General features: G+C 41.1%; 1 protein-coding gene across 1 annotated transcript in view; it reads left to right on the top strand.

Annotated features, from left to right (window-relative positions):
- The first annotated feature begins 2047 nt into the window (after window positions 1–2047).
- The window catches only part of RUNDC3B (RUN domain containing 3B), a 54290-nt gene continuing 42176 nt past the window's right edge, over window positions 2048–14161 (top strand). Inside the window, exons 1-2 of the mRNA XM_049798332.1 lie at window positions 2048–2389; window positions 9317–9432. Coding sequence (XP_049654289.1) covers window positions 2286–2389; window positions 9317–9432 — 220 coding nt within the window. The 5' untranslated portion in view covers window positions 2048–2285. The remainder of the gene's footprint in view (window positions 2390–9316; window positions 9433–14161) is intronic.

Raw genomic sequence — 14161 nt, 5'->3', positions numbered from 1 at the left:
TCCAACATGGGTTCTTCAGGAGCTGCTCCAGCTTGGGTCTTTCCATGGGCTGCAGTCCTTCAGGCACAGGCTGTTCCAGCGCAGGCTTTCTCATGTATTCATGGCCACCTTGGGGGGCATCCACCTGCTCCGGTGTGGTGTCCTCCCTGGGCTGTAGGTGGGCATCTGCTCCCCCACTCACCTCCATGGGCTGGGGGGGGGTGGGGTGGACAGCCTGCCATCTCACCATGGGCATCCCCTCCTCCGACACACCTCCTCCCCCTCCTTCTTCACCGACCTTAGTATCTGCATAGGGGTTTCTCTCACATTCCAATCTCCTCCCCTACTGCAGGTTCCTCTTAAATCTGTTCTCTCAGAGGCACTACCACTGTCACTGATGGACTCAGCCTTGGCCAGAGGTGGGTCTGAATTGGACCCCTGGAAGCTTCTAGCAGCTTTCCACAGCAGCCACCCCTGTAGCCCCCTCCCCACTACCAAATCTCCACCACACAAATCCAAAACACTTCTTCAGGTATACCTATACCACCACTTCTTTTATGCTGTTTCTCAAGAGTCAGGGAAGAGAGGCAGGAAACAGACTGATGAACTACCTCATAGTGAATTTGAATTATAATGTGTTTGGGAAAAAATCCACCCAAGCAACGATAAAGCTTTACCTTAGGGAAGGCAGGGCAGTTTACTTACCATTTGATACAAAGTTCACTGCAGATAAAGATTAGTTCAAACTTATTCAGCTACATGCTGAGTGAGCTGAGAATACAGCATATGAAGTAATATGAGATGGTCTTGGAAGTTTTGGTAAGCGGTAACAACACTTGAAACAATTTATGAAGTATCTTCTGATTAAAAAGTAGATTTCCATGTAGAAGACCATATTTTCATATCTACTAACATACGAATTATTTTTTTTAAAGTTCCTATGTCAACACAACTTGTCTTCAGTTAATGTAATTGGCAGTCAATGACTGGACAGTTTTCTGTTTGATAGCATAGTCCAGTGGGGATTTGCATGTCAGTAAGTAAAAATTTTTATATTTTATTAATAGGAATGGATACCTTAGACTAATGGACACATTTAGGAATATCAGATGCACAACTCAGTAGAATGAAGTGTTGCACCACAATTTATATCACCATTCATCCTTGTTGCACCCAAAGTTATTCTCTTAAGCAGAAAGGGAACTCCTCCCATAAAGGAAGGAAAACAAATTAATCCACATAGCTTCACATCTCCCCAACTACCCAGCCAAATCCACTCCTTCATACTCAACAAAACACAATTAATTTACCGCTAGGTTTTCTTCAGAAGTGTTGTATCATCCCATCTTCCAGTCACTTGAAGTTCATTTCATTTTGTGTCTCTTGTACAACTAGACACCAAGGCAAAGCCCTATATCCAGAGCCCTCCTAAGCACGCTCAGAAATAATGCCTTTGTTTAGAACAGGGACAGATACCTGTACTTTGGCTGCAGAGCGCATTGCCATTTCATTCACCTATTCCCACAAGTACGCCCTCCAAAGCTTACATATGACGTAAAGGAGCATCCAACGGTTCCCCAGTTTGAACTCCGAGCCACCACAGCCTGCACCGAGATAAGTTCTCCCATCCTAGACAGCAATTCGCTGAGAGAAGAGAGAGAATTGGTGACAGTTGAAAGAAGCCCACAATCTCACAGACGCTTAAAGGGCTACGGGACTCGCTCGGGGGTCCTGAACCCCGCAGGCACGTACCGAGCGAGGGGACACGAAGGTGACTGAGAGGAAAGGGGCGTCTGGCAGAAGGAGAGCGCAGGAGGTCTCCCACAGACGGCCTTCTCCACACCTGGCGGAGCGCGCGCGCGGGGGCCCACCGGTGCCAGTGCCCCACCCGCCTCCCGGCCGCTTCCCTCCGCGGCGCGCGCCCCTTTGAAGCCCCGGCGGTTGGCGGCGCGGCGCCGCGCCCCTCCCGCGCGCTGATTGGCTGGCGGCGCCGGCGCTCTGCGGCGCTGTGATTCTGAGGCGCTGTGGCTGCCCGGCTGCCAGGAGCAGAGCGGAGCGGAGCGGGGGGGGGGGGGCCGAGCCGCCCCCGCCGCGGGGACCCCGGCGCCTCCTCGCCAGACCTGCCGCCTGCCTCGGGGCGCTCCGCCCGCGCGGACCGGTGCGGCGGGAGGAGGAGCGGGGAAAACACGGGGGCTTCCTCCTCTGCGCGCGGCGGTGGCGGCGGCGGGCGCAGCATCCTCGAGACCGGGAGGCCGGGAACAAAGGCTCCGCGCCAGCCCCGGCGGTTCTACCTGCCCCCAGCGGAGATGGCGTCCCTCGGCTTAGGGGGGCTCAACGTCTCCGCCCGCAGGAAGAGCGTCCCGTCTCGCAACGCCGCGGTGGAAAGGCGGAACTTGATCACGGTCTGCAGGTGAGCCGCCGGGACGGGCCCTGCCGTGCCGTGCCCTGCCTCGCCTCGCCGTGCCCTGCCCCGCCCCGCATCGCCCGAGGGGACCGCTCCCCTCGCCCTCCCGCCGCTTTGGCCGCTGGCAGCCCTGCCTGAGGGGACCGCCCCGCCCCCACCCCGCGCAGGTGACCGGCGGCCCCCGCTCGCGGCGGCCGCTCGGGGGCGGGAGCGCGGGCGGCAGCCCCGCCGCAGCCGGCGGCCGCTCTGTCAGGGGGGAGGTCGGAGGTGTGGGGGGGGGGGGGGGGGGTGTGTGCGCCGGCCGGCGGGGGCACGTAGCGGCGGGAGAGGGCAGCCGCCTCCTCCTCCTCCTCCTCCTCCATCCTGACTCAGCTCCTTCGGGAGCGTGTGCGCGAGGGGCGCTCAGCCGGCGGCCGAGGGGCAGGGGCGCGCCTGGCGGCGGCGCCGGCCGCACCGGTGCATCGGGGCGTGGAACGGTCTTTGGGGCGGGGAGGGGGTTGGTTTTCAGCGCCTTGATCGCGTTCGCGGGCGAAAGGCGTGTGCCCGAGCAAGGCAGGGCACACTAAACTCTCGGCGGTGTTGAAGTGAGGTTTGCGTCTTCGTGCAGATAGAGTTGGTGTAGCGGCGATTTCTCTTGAACTGGCGCGGTACGGCCGTTTTTGACATTTAGGCTTAATAAGATGTTGGACGCGAAGTGAAACCTAAAACTGTTTTTCCACGCTGCTGTAGAAGCGGCTAACCGTGTGTTCTTGCTAACGCACCGGTGCCGCAAGAGCAGTCCCGAGGAGGCTGCGTTCACAGCGGATATTTTTGTCTCCAAAATCTAGATCAGGAGATCCGCAGTGTAGGCTTGATCTAGTGTATTCAAATAGTGTTGTTGTTTTTTTTTTTTTTAGCGTCTTAGTGCTGAGCTTATAGAAGCTTAATAATACTTTCTATGGCTTTGTAAGCGTTTCCACTGCTGTCATGGTTGAATTCATGTAGCATTTCCAAGTGTGCAGTACTGACCCATTACATCATGGCAAACTTTTAAATACACGAATATACTGGTACCGATGACTCTGTTAGTTCGTTTCAGTTGCTAAATTTTGAAGTTATCAAACTAATTTGAATATTATCTGGAGAAGATCTTCAACAGAGTCATGTGAGCTATGATAGAATTTTAATTCTCACAAATTTTAGTAATGTTCCAGGACAACTATTAGATAACTTTGTACCCTCATCACTTAATGCTGCAGCAGTATTTTTAAAAACAGTTTAGAACCCCATATTCTTCCTCCTTTTTTTTTTTTTTTTTTTTTGCTTTTATTGTACATTGTTAATGGGTTTCACAAGCTGTAACTGCACCATTCAGCTACTGAAAGGAATTTGCTTCAATATTCCTTCAAGTCCTAGTAGCTGGGTTTCAGAGTAGCATCAATACTATTCTGTCTTTACCCAGGCTTTTATGCTTACCTTTACTCCGACCTGTGAAAAAGATATGCAACAAAAGCAAAGAAAAAGAAGATTTTTATCAAACTTGCTGAAGCAGATAAAATAGAAGAAACAGAAGTTTCCAGTTTTGCTATTGTTACAGAGATACAGATATTGCCACTCTGCAGGCTTGGGAAAGTACCGGTTTTGACAAGTAATGACATAATTGTACAGAATATGTACAGAAACAGTTCTTTTTAAAGCAGTATATTGTATTCTTCAGAGCTTGCTATTTTTTTCTGCCTCCTCAGTTGAGAGGAACTCTTCTGTACTCTGTGCTGTTAGCTGTTATTTTTTGATTTGTTTCATGTCCTTGTCCTGCAGCTGAAATGATGTTGTAACATATTTAAAGATGCTTAGAAATCTGAGGGAATTCAGTCAAACACATACAAAACAAAGAGCTACTGCAGAAACTACTTGAAATTGGTGTATTTTAATTATTTTGAGTAAAATAATTTAATTTTGCTATATCCTCACAAAACCTGAAGTTCTTAGTTTGTGAAATTAGTTTGTGAAACCTTAAAATTTGGAAAGGATGATGAGGAAAAAGGATTTATGTTATTATGGTGTGCATACATTTATTTATATTTTTATTCTTCTGCCAATGTAACAGTAAATGTTTAAAATATTTCTGTGTTTTGCTGTAGTTATTACACATTTTCTATTATTGAAAAGTGTTATTTTTTAAGAATAACCAAGTTAGTATCAAAACCAGGAAGATAATAGTAATTTCCAATCAAAATCCTATGAGATTGTGAAATATTTCTGGTAAAAATAGCTCCAACGAATTGATTCAATTACATTTGGATTATATGGCTTGCTACCCAGTGAAGGTGAGGAATCAGAGGAAGATACTCTTCTGAATTACCATCTGTTAACAGTCTCTGATAATTTAATAAACTACTTTCATCAAAGCTTCGATTCAGTAGATTTTTACTGAATAGTTAAATCAGGCTTTAGGTTTTTAGTCTTTTCTTACAGTGGTGATATCCGACTTCTCATGTGGATGTGGATAGTTTCTCATATTTACAGCTTTGGAAGGAGCAGTTTGTTTCCACTAAAATGTTAAGTGGTGCTGTAAGCCATGGGAAGTATCGTAGTTACTGAAGTTCCATAAACCAGTTGCATGTGAAAACACATGGTTATGTTTGTGTAACTGCACAGCCGTGATTTAAATTGCAATAATTTTTAGGATTTTTTTTTGTTGTTTGAATAAGTAATACATGTTCTAAGTTCTGTCCCTCTCCCTACCTTTTTTCCTTAATAGTTTGATGCCTTCCATTTTCCAGTAAGCGGTCCTTGGATTTTGAGGTTGTTCTAGGTTGTTCATCCTGTTTTAATCTAGTCTTCCCCAAGATTCATAGATCAAAGTTCTATATAGATACAGAACCACTAAAAAAAGAGACAGGCCTTGGAAGTGAGGGTCATAGCTTAAATACAGAATGTTAACACAGAATTTAACAATGGTCAGGAAATGGTTTTTTTTTTTTTTGAATAGTGATTTTGCTAACATGCATAAGAGCTGTTGCAGTGACATTGGCCCTTAGCTGAACTGTCTGGTTTCGTGTCCAAGCCATGTTCTCCAGCATAAGGGATGTTTATAATCTTGGGGATTATTCTATATAAATAGTTTACATTCTTTAAAATGGCATTTTAATGTGACGTTTCCCAAATTGCAAGTTAAATAAATTTGACAGAATCCTTCCATTCATTTGAAAACTGACAGGAGCAGAATCTGACAATGAACAGTGACAAATTCATAGAGCAGTCAAATTTTCTGCCTATTTGCTTTTTGATTAGAGGCTTGTTGCTGTTTTGAAATAAGCCTATAGACCTGGGATATATCCACAAAAGGTTTGGCTTTGGTTTGGAGTTAATCGAGAAATTTAGGAGACCTTCTTGTGCATCTTGCAAAACACTGGAAGAACCTACCCCCAAAAGATTGCTATAAATCTTATCCAAGAATGTTTCCCTCTTACATAATTCAGAAGGTCTTTTTAAGGTTGGAGAATGCTACTGTTTCTACAACTTATTTTGTCTCAAGCAAGACTAGATTTGTGACAGAGAAGAATATGTAAGAATCTGAAAACATCAGAGTTCACAAAGGTCATTTAGAAACACTGATATTGGAATCTCTCCAAAGGCAGTTACTGTATGAAAAAAAAAAAAAACAAACAAAAACCCCAAACCAAAACAACCCTATTGTTGCAGTGAAACAGTGGGAAATGACTGGATAAAAGACATTTTTTTCAGAGAGTCTCAAAGCAACGGGTATTGGAACTAATTACTCCTCTGTTCCTACAGTCCACCAAAAAGTTCATCTTAGAAAATTTTAAGTTTGTTTTCAAGCCACTTCACTTTCTTATGCCTCTTTGTTACAATTTCTCTGTTAACCTGTGAAGTATAGGTAGACTGATGCTCTAGAGTGCATCTCTTTAGCAGCCCAGTGGAGAGAAGATGAAGTTGGGGGCAACCAAGGGAAACATGACAGCTGCTCTACCTCTACCTATTTGGACATTTTTTTCTTCATAGCTCTTGTGTACTTTAGACCAGACATTTTCTTTCTTGACTTTCAGTCCTAAAGTGGTTCCACATAACTGTGCAAGAACATGGGCTTTCTTTGCTGGGGGGCTGTACACTGGAAACAACTTATGAGCTATCTTTCATGACTAAGTGAAGTTGCTTACCCAATGATTACAGTGTAACCTCTTTTCAAAGACATCACTTCTACATACCTTAAATCCTTTTTCCAGTCTGCACAGTAAGCATGGTGAAGTGTGAATATCTAACATACAAAGTGTGCTTGTGACTTTTAGCTTACACTTTAGAGACATGTTTACCTCTCTGTAGTGCAGGAAAAAAGAAAAAAAAAAACCAAACCAAACCACAACACAGAAGTATTTGCTTCAGATTATTTTTTTTTAAATCTCCCCCAAAATATTTCCAGTCAATCAAATTTTGCCTGGTAGCACTGTTATCTTCCCGGTCTGTGGAAATAAAGTGTATGTAGTGTACATACTCACACTCCCTGTCAGTTCTCCTAAAAGCTAATTTCAGCCAAACTTGACGTAGCTATAAAGGTTGTTTAGGTTTCTGGTGAAAGTGTAGAGAGATGGAAATTAATATTTCTACGGAGAGCATGGTGGCAGTAATATGAGCACTTAAAAAGACCACCATTAATGATGATGAGCTGTTAGACTGTCTTTTCTAATCAGACCCTAGGTATTTAAAAATTGTTGTGTTCTTAAAAACTAGATATAATTTTTTTTTTCTTCAATTGAATTGCAGAATGCTTTAAAATTAAAAAAAAAAAAACCCTTATCTGTGATTTTTAGAAGTGTATGTGAATTGCTTTTAAGTGTTTCTTCTTGACTATATCTCCATTTCTGAATATGTATCCCATACAATATTAACCAGTGAACTTTTAAGTAGGACACTGAATAGAGGAAAAATAGGCATAGCTATATATTATACTCTACTCTGTTTTGCAGTTTATGGATGATCACTTCCCAATCATGTCTCTGAGATTTAAGATGATATTCCTGTATATAGTCTGGTACACTACACTGACTCTGTTGTTTGTGTACCTGTGAGTGATATGCTGCGCCTTCTCTTTTTCAGACCTGCACGGTGTGGGAAGAGTCTTCTTGTTACAGTTAATACCAACGTAGTCATGGCATTGCTATATGCGTTTGTTTTTCAGAATTAAGAAGTTTTTTTATAGATAATTTCACAGCTCTGGTATAGCTTTGAGGAAGCCATCATTACTGCCATTAGAGTAGTCAATAGCAATGGTAGTGACTAGGTAGAAATTTACTGGTGGGCACGCATGTCTCTCACTTACTCAAAATTGGTTAAAAATGTGGAGGAGTTCAAAACTGAGTCATAACTTGACACTGCAGAAGCAGCTTCCTCCCCCACCCTTCTCACTCTTAATTCCTATCCTGCCAAAACCACTGCAACAATAGAAGCCTGCAGGAAAGGTAGGATGGGGAGTCTTTATTCAGAAGTTTACTTAGTGTAACATAATTGAGTTTAAACGCTTGAAATATATATATCAATTCAGTTTGAGCATAATTAGTTTCATTTAGTAAATGAGCATCAGGCAGCTGTGCTGATTCCGCTAAAGATGCAGTTCAGTGACTTCACAGTACAGAACATTTGAAAATCGTACTGCTGGTTTAAGAAGTCTCATTCCTGCCCATGCCTATATGGTATGCTGTTTCTGCAGGTGTGCTCTAGAACTGTTTGTGTTGAGAAGCTGTGAAGCATATTTAAGAGTCACTCCACCCCTCCTCTCAAGTACTGAAAATCTAGATCAGTTCATATAGCAAGCCCCATAAAAAGTAGAACTGACACAACTGAGGGAGTGGTGTGCTCAGGTATAGGGTCTGGGATGAGCAGGCACAGTGAGAACTTCCTAAGATGGTACTGTTTAAGTTTGGGTGTTGTGAAAACTATTGCCTCAGGCTCTAATATGGCTCCATTAATACAAACAAGGATTGTTGCAAAAACCACAATAAATGCCTTAAAGTAAGTGTTACTTTCGAAGTTGAGGACACATGAAACTTGCCTTGAAACTGAAAACTGAAGAACAAGGGGCAGAAAGGAGAATAAAAATGGACTATGATTAAAATGGTGAAGGCAAGAGAAAAATCAATTTTTGGCTTGTTTCTTGAAGTTTAAACTATCTTCTTCTGAATAAGAATGAAATTGTGTAAGTGCAGATGTAACCAAAGACAGCTAACTGGCTAATTGACTAGTTATATCTTGTCTGCTTTTTACAGTGGCTTGATTCAGCCTTTCCAATTTCAAGTGTTAGATCACTTAAATTGATAGCTTTTCTGGCATAATAATGAAATAATATGGTGCTGAATAGGGATTACCCCCATTCACAGGGAAATCAGCCTGTCTAAGTTAATGCACAGAGTTAACAGTGCATAAAATTTCAGTTTTATAATATGTTTGGATTATTCTTGCATTAGGATGATATTACAGTGTTCTCATAATAGGATAAAGTTTATACTTCTGATTCTTGGGCATGGATTTGGGCAATAAAAGGAGCATTGATGAAATGTCAAGCAAAAATTATGATGTTTAGGATTACAAAGAGAAATTTATGTTGGGTACTTTTGAGTGCTTGTTTTTCTACAGCTTTATTAAAATAGTTTAGAGAAGAGGGAAATAATTACAAAATAATTTGCTCACTTCTACATGGGAAGTGTGGGGATTTTTGTTTTCTTTTTGGTTTTAAGGCTTTATGCGTAAGACTAACAATTATAGTTGTATTTCCAGGCTATTTCTTGATGTGGTATGGGTTTGTGTTGCTCTGACTGAACTTGAAATCACCAAGGTGGTTTTCTGTTTTTTTGCTCATTTGGTTTATACAAACTACTGTCCTGCTATAGAGGACCAATAGCTATCCATATAATTTATGATTGTCCTGTACTTTTGCTCTAGGTTTTCAGTCAAGACTCTGATTGACCGTTCCTGTTTTGAGACTATAGATGATACTTCCCCTGAATTTAATAATTTTGCAGCTATTCTGGAACAGATTCTAAGTCATCGACTGAAAGGTATGTTAATTAACCTCCTTTCTAGTGATGTTTTTGCCATGAGAATTTGTTTATATGAAACCAGTGTACATCTGTAGAAGCTCCTTGATGCTGAATGAAAGTGATGGCTTGCTTTGTGTGTCTGTCCCTTTGCTATTGCCTTCCTGATTGTTTGCATTACTGTCGAAAAGTGAAGGAAACGGTTTTTGTGAAACGTGTTTCCAGTGTTCTTGTTGGAAGCCTTCTTGGCTGGTAATTAAGCAAGTGGATGTTGCCATGGTGCTGAGCTGTCTGCTCTTCTGCTTTATGATAAGGCTGTGTCCTAAGAATCTGAGTCTGAAAGACAATTGCAGTGTTTTCTGCTTTAACAGAAGCTATAGAGAGCATAACTGGGGGTGCTGCTCCCTTTTCTTTCTCCCTTCCCTGCTTTTGTTGCCTTCTTTTCCAGACACTGTGTTTAGGTTCTTTCATTCCCATCCCCCCCACCCCACTAGTGAACCTATTTTTTGCTGCTGGAATGCAATGGATCTGGATTAATTTGCTTTTGAGAAAGGTCAGTTGTTTGTTGATTTTCCTCTTTATCCGAGTCAGATGTTGTTCTAATTCAAGAAAATGTCTGTTTGCATTTTCTGATTGTTCCAGAGGAAGCTGCTTTGCTAAAAGAACAGAGCGTGCCTTAGCAGTAGCAGTCGCTAGAAAGGGACTTTGGAAGCTTCTCCTCATTTCTCAGTTCTGTGTACAGTTTCTGAAATTATTTGAGGATTATGAACGACATCATAATCATCTAAATATAGAAGTGTAATATGGCAATCCTTTTCATACTTTTGCTTTTTAATATTCATAACTTTGTGAACAATATTGTGTGTAGGCTGACATTTGAGTAGCACAATTACTACCTGCTGTCATCCTGCCAGAGAAGAAAAAAAAAAATAATTCACGCAGTGGGGTAGAAACAGTGTTTGTCACATTGTGACAAAGATTATTGGAGTGATTATGGGTACTTAGCAACTTGACACTGCAGGGAAATTGCTCTGCTTTCTCCTCCTCCCTCAGCTTCAGTGATGTTGGAGCAAAAATCATTATGAATTTTATAATTTTTTTCCCTTTTATATTTTTTTCCCCAACATTCTTTTGCTTCACAGTCTATTATTGAGGACAGGCAGTACAGAGAAGAAGCCTTGACAGGTTGGCAAATGGGTTGCAGGCAAATGAAATTTGCAAGTAAAAAATTATTTCAAATAGGAAATAGAGAAAATCAAAAAGCTAAATTGTTGTTTCAGGCTTCCCCTTGTAATTACCAGTTTTTCTAAGTTTGCAGAGTTAAATAAAAATACGGAAAAAGGCAGCAATTGTGCATCGTATTGCAAACAGGGAATATTTTGGTAATAAGCTAGATCACTATGAGTAATTGTTTTATTCTTTAAAAACTTGAAAGGGAAATTAAGATAATAAATGTACCATGGCAATTCAAAGTTTAAGAGGCTATATATTATACAACACTGGGCTTGAAAGAAATTGCATTTTATTGATGGAAAGGACTGATATATTCTGAATGCATATTTTGTGTCAGTAGGAGCACGCTAAAAGCGGACTGGTGGTTGCAGTGGGTTGTATAAAATGTTTTAAAGCAGGCAGAACATACATGATCTGTTTGTCTATGGTAAAATAAATGGTTTCATTGTATCAAAGCTCTTAGGATAATGCCCAGGCAGTGTAGTTAAACAGATGATCAGATTTCAGAGTTGGAATATATAGAATGTTACTTTCTTAAGGTCATGGCAAGTAACAATTCTTAATCTTTAATTTCCTTTGGAAGTACTGGGTGAGAAAGGAATAATTAAAAAAAAAAATTAATTTACATCGTAAAGGACTAAGTTTACTTTTATTAGAAAATTTTTACTGGCAACTGTCTTTTCTGACTTTAAATACAATATGTTTGTAAGGAGCAAAGCATAGTCTTGACGGAATATAGTGACTATTGCTGCTTATTGGTTTCGTGCTCAGATAGGATCCAGACAAAGGAAAATGAAAGGAATAAGGACAGCCAAAAATGGAAAAAAATGTTCAACTACAGGGATTAGAATTTTATGCTTTTCCAGAAATCATTGCAATTAAGGATTCTGATATAATAGTTCTTCAAGCCTCATCTTCCTGGCTGTTCTGCTAAAAATGCCAGTTATAGCAACATGAGCGCCATTTTTAAATTGATTTTTTATAGGTAACTGTCACGGTCGAGACGGACGAACGACACGTACGCATTCTTATAGTACAAGCAAAGAAGGTTTTTTTTATTACTACAAGCCAGCAAATTTATACCCATTATACTTGTTACCTTGTACATATGTCTGTCCCTTATTGGTCAAAAAGTTGTCAGAAGTTGTTTTTCTCACCCCTCATTGGGTGACTTTTTCAGGTTCCTTATCATAACTGCAAACGGTCAACACATTCCTTAAAATTAGTTTCCCAGAATGCTTCTTGTTCTTTCTTGTTCTCTCATGGGAACACTGTAATCTTGTCAAGGTCAGTATCCTCCCCAGGCCCCTCGGTCCAGCTGAGGTCCTCTACAGGTAACTGATCTGAAGTTGGCAGCTCTGAATAGCAAAAGCGTCATGAAACAACATTCACAGTGGTTTGGGTGGTTTTCTTAGTTTGTTTTTTCTTTTCAGAATCATTGAAGAATTTAGTCTGGAAAGTACCTTATGAAGTTATCCAGTCCAAGCTCTTGCTTAAACCAAGGCTGTCTCAGATTGCTCATGGCATTTTCCAGCTGAGTGTTGAAAATCTCCACGACATTTCTTAAACTCAGTGCAGTTTGCTACAGAATTTTTATTCCCTGTCCCCCACCCCGTCCCCCCCACTTTGTGGTTACTTTTCCGTGATATTGGCCATGGTCTTCACTGGATCCTGTGGTGAGCCAGACCAGGAAGTCAAACAGGCAGAAAACTAATGACTTTCCCCATGGATGCACTTCTTTAATGCAGCTGCTCATTTTCTTAAGAGTGGGTTAGATGTGGGTGTTTGCTTAGTAATAAAATGAGGTCAGCATAAATATATCAGCTCACACAACAGAGATCTGTGAATGCTGCAGGTATCTGTTCATGTGATACAGAAGACTTAGCACATATGGCACCAAAATAGTTCCAAAAAAGGTAACATAACATGCCATGGCCAAAAGGCAACATCTGTACTACCTTACAGTTACATGTACACCAAAGCCAATAAGTACCAGTGAGGAATAGGCCACTGTTAGAAAAAGCAGTTTGGCTCACAATCTATTTTTTAATTGCCCTAAGGAAGAGAGAGAGTGGGGGTAAGCTGTATTAACTGTCTTTTCGGGGATTGCGAGCTGCTGACTGCCTTCTGCTCTAGAAAGTGGAGAGATATTTACCCCTGTACTGTGTAATACTGTATGTGCAGTATACCCAGTACTCCCTAGAAGCTCTGGATTTTTTGTGAATGCAGAGTAGACCAAATATGGTAATGAGGAGACTATAAAGCATGTGTTCTTCCTGTTATTAAAATAAGCTGTGTGGCATGCCTGCTGGCAAGATATGATACTATTGAACAGGACAACTGAAGATCTTGAAAAGGTAGAAGGAGTAACAGGAAGAAGATGAGTGACTAACTACTCTTATTCCTTCTCCGAAATAAGATTTTGCATGGTTTTGTAATGCACTAGAGAGTAAGTGGTCTTCTGAGTAGATACAGACACAATGTATTTGAAGGTCTCTGGGCCAAATAAGACCTGTAGTGCTGAAAGGGATTTTACAAATTTGTATACAAATGTATGTGTGTTTGACAATATTTAAAGCAAGCTGGGTAATTTCAGGAGCCATTTTTTCCCCCGGATAGTTGTTTGGAATTTCTTCCTTTCTTAACCATTTTGTACTGGGGAGATTAAGCCATATTTTGTAGTTGTCTTGGTGGTTTCTTGTTTTCACTGTTGGCCACAGATTTTTCATGTATATTTCGTGTAAGTGTCCTTTTTATCAGATCAGCTAAGTAAGTATAGTTAGTGAAGAAATGGTAGGGGCATCAAAGCGTTCAGCAGCAGTACTTGGGATTTGATCAGAGGTGTATCCTAGCTGATTTAATACCTGAAGTCAATACAAAGTGATGTATATTTTGTCTTTACTATATCACAATGTTGTATAGTTTTCTGCCTTTTTCTATCAATTTAAATTAGTTTTAACTGAGTTAGTGCTGAAGAACATCAGTAACTATTGTAAATTTTTATGGCCATCATCTCAAACGTTTCTGAAAACTGTTGTCATTTGTATGTATTTGTTGACTGACTAGGTTTTCAATGTACAGCAAAATGTGTTTATATCCAAACTGCTAGCCAGTTTGCATGCTTTGAAATAGTTTTGGTGTATAAATTGAATTCTGTCACTGACAACGTATATAATGCATCTTGCTTGTGACTTCTGTAATTTTTGCATTTCATTATTACTGTGAACATACTTGTCATTTATACGCTTATTTGCATTTACCACCATAATGACACAAAAGACAATGCTGTACTGTGCTATTTTGACACTTGCACGACTTCGTATACCTTTTTTCCTGTATGTACATTTAGAAGGTATTATAAACATATCAAAAGCTTCTGCTAGAGTTGCCCATGGAAGCTGCTTGTCTCTGTCTGATCTATGTCATTCCTAATTTTTAGTGACTGTGGAGTTTGTTTGCTTGCTTTTCTATTTTGTTTTAGAAAACTTACTATGAGTAGTAAGCTTCTAGGTTCATC

This window comes from Accipiter gentilis, chromosome 4, assembly GCF_929443795.1.
Source record: "Accipiter gentilis chromosome 4, bAccGen1.1, whole genome shotgun sequence".
NCBI lineage: Eukaryota > Metazoa > Chordata > Aves > Accipitriformes > Accipitridae > Astur > Astur gentilis.
The sequence above is the reverse complement of the archived record's forward strand: the minus strand, read 5'-3'. Positions and strand labels throughout refer to the sequence as shown.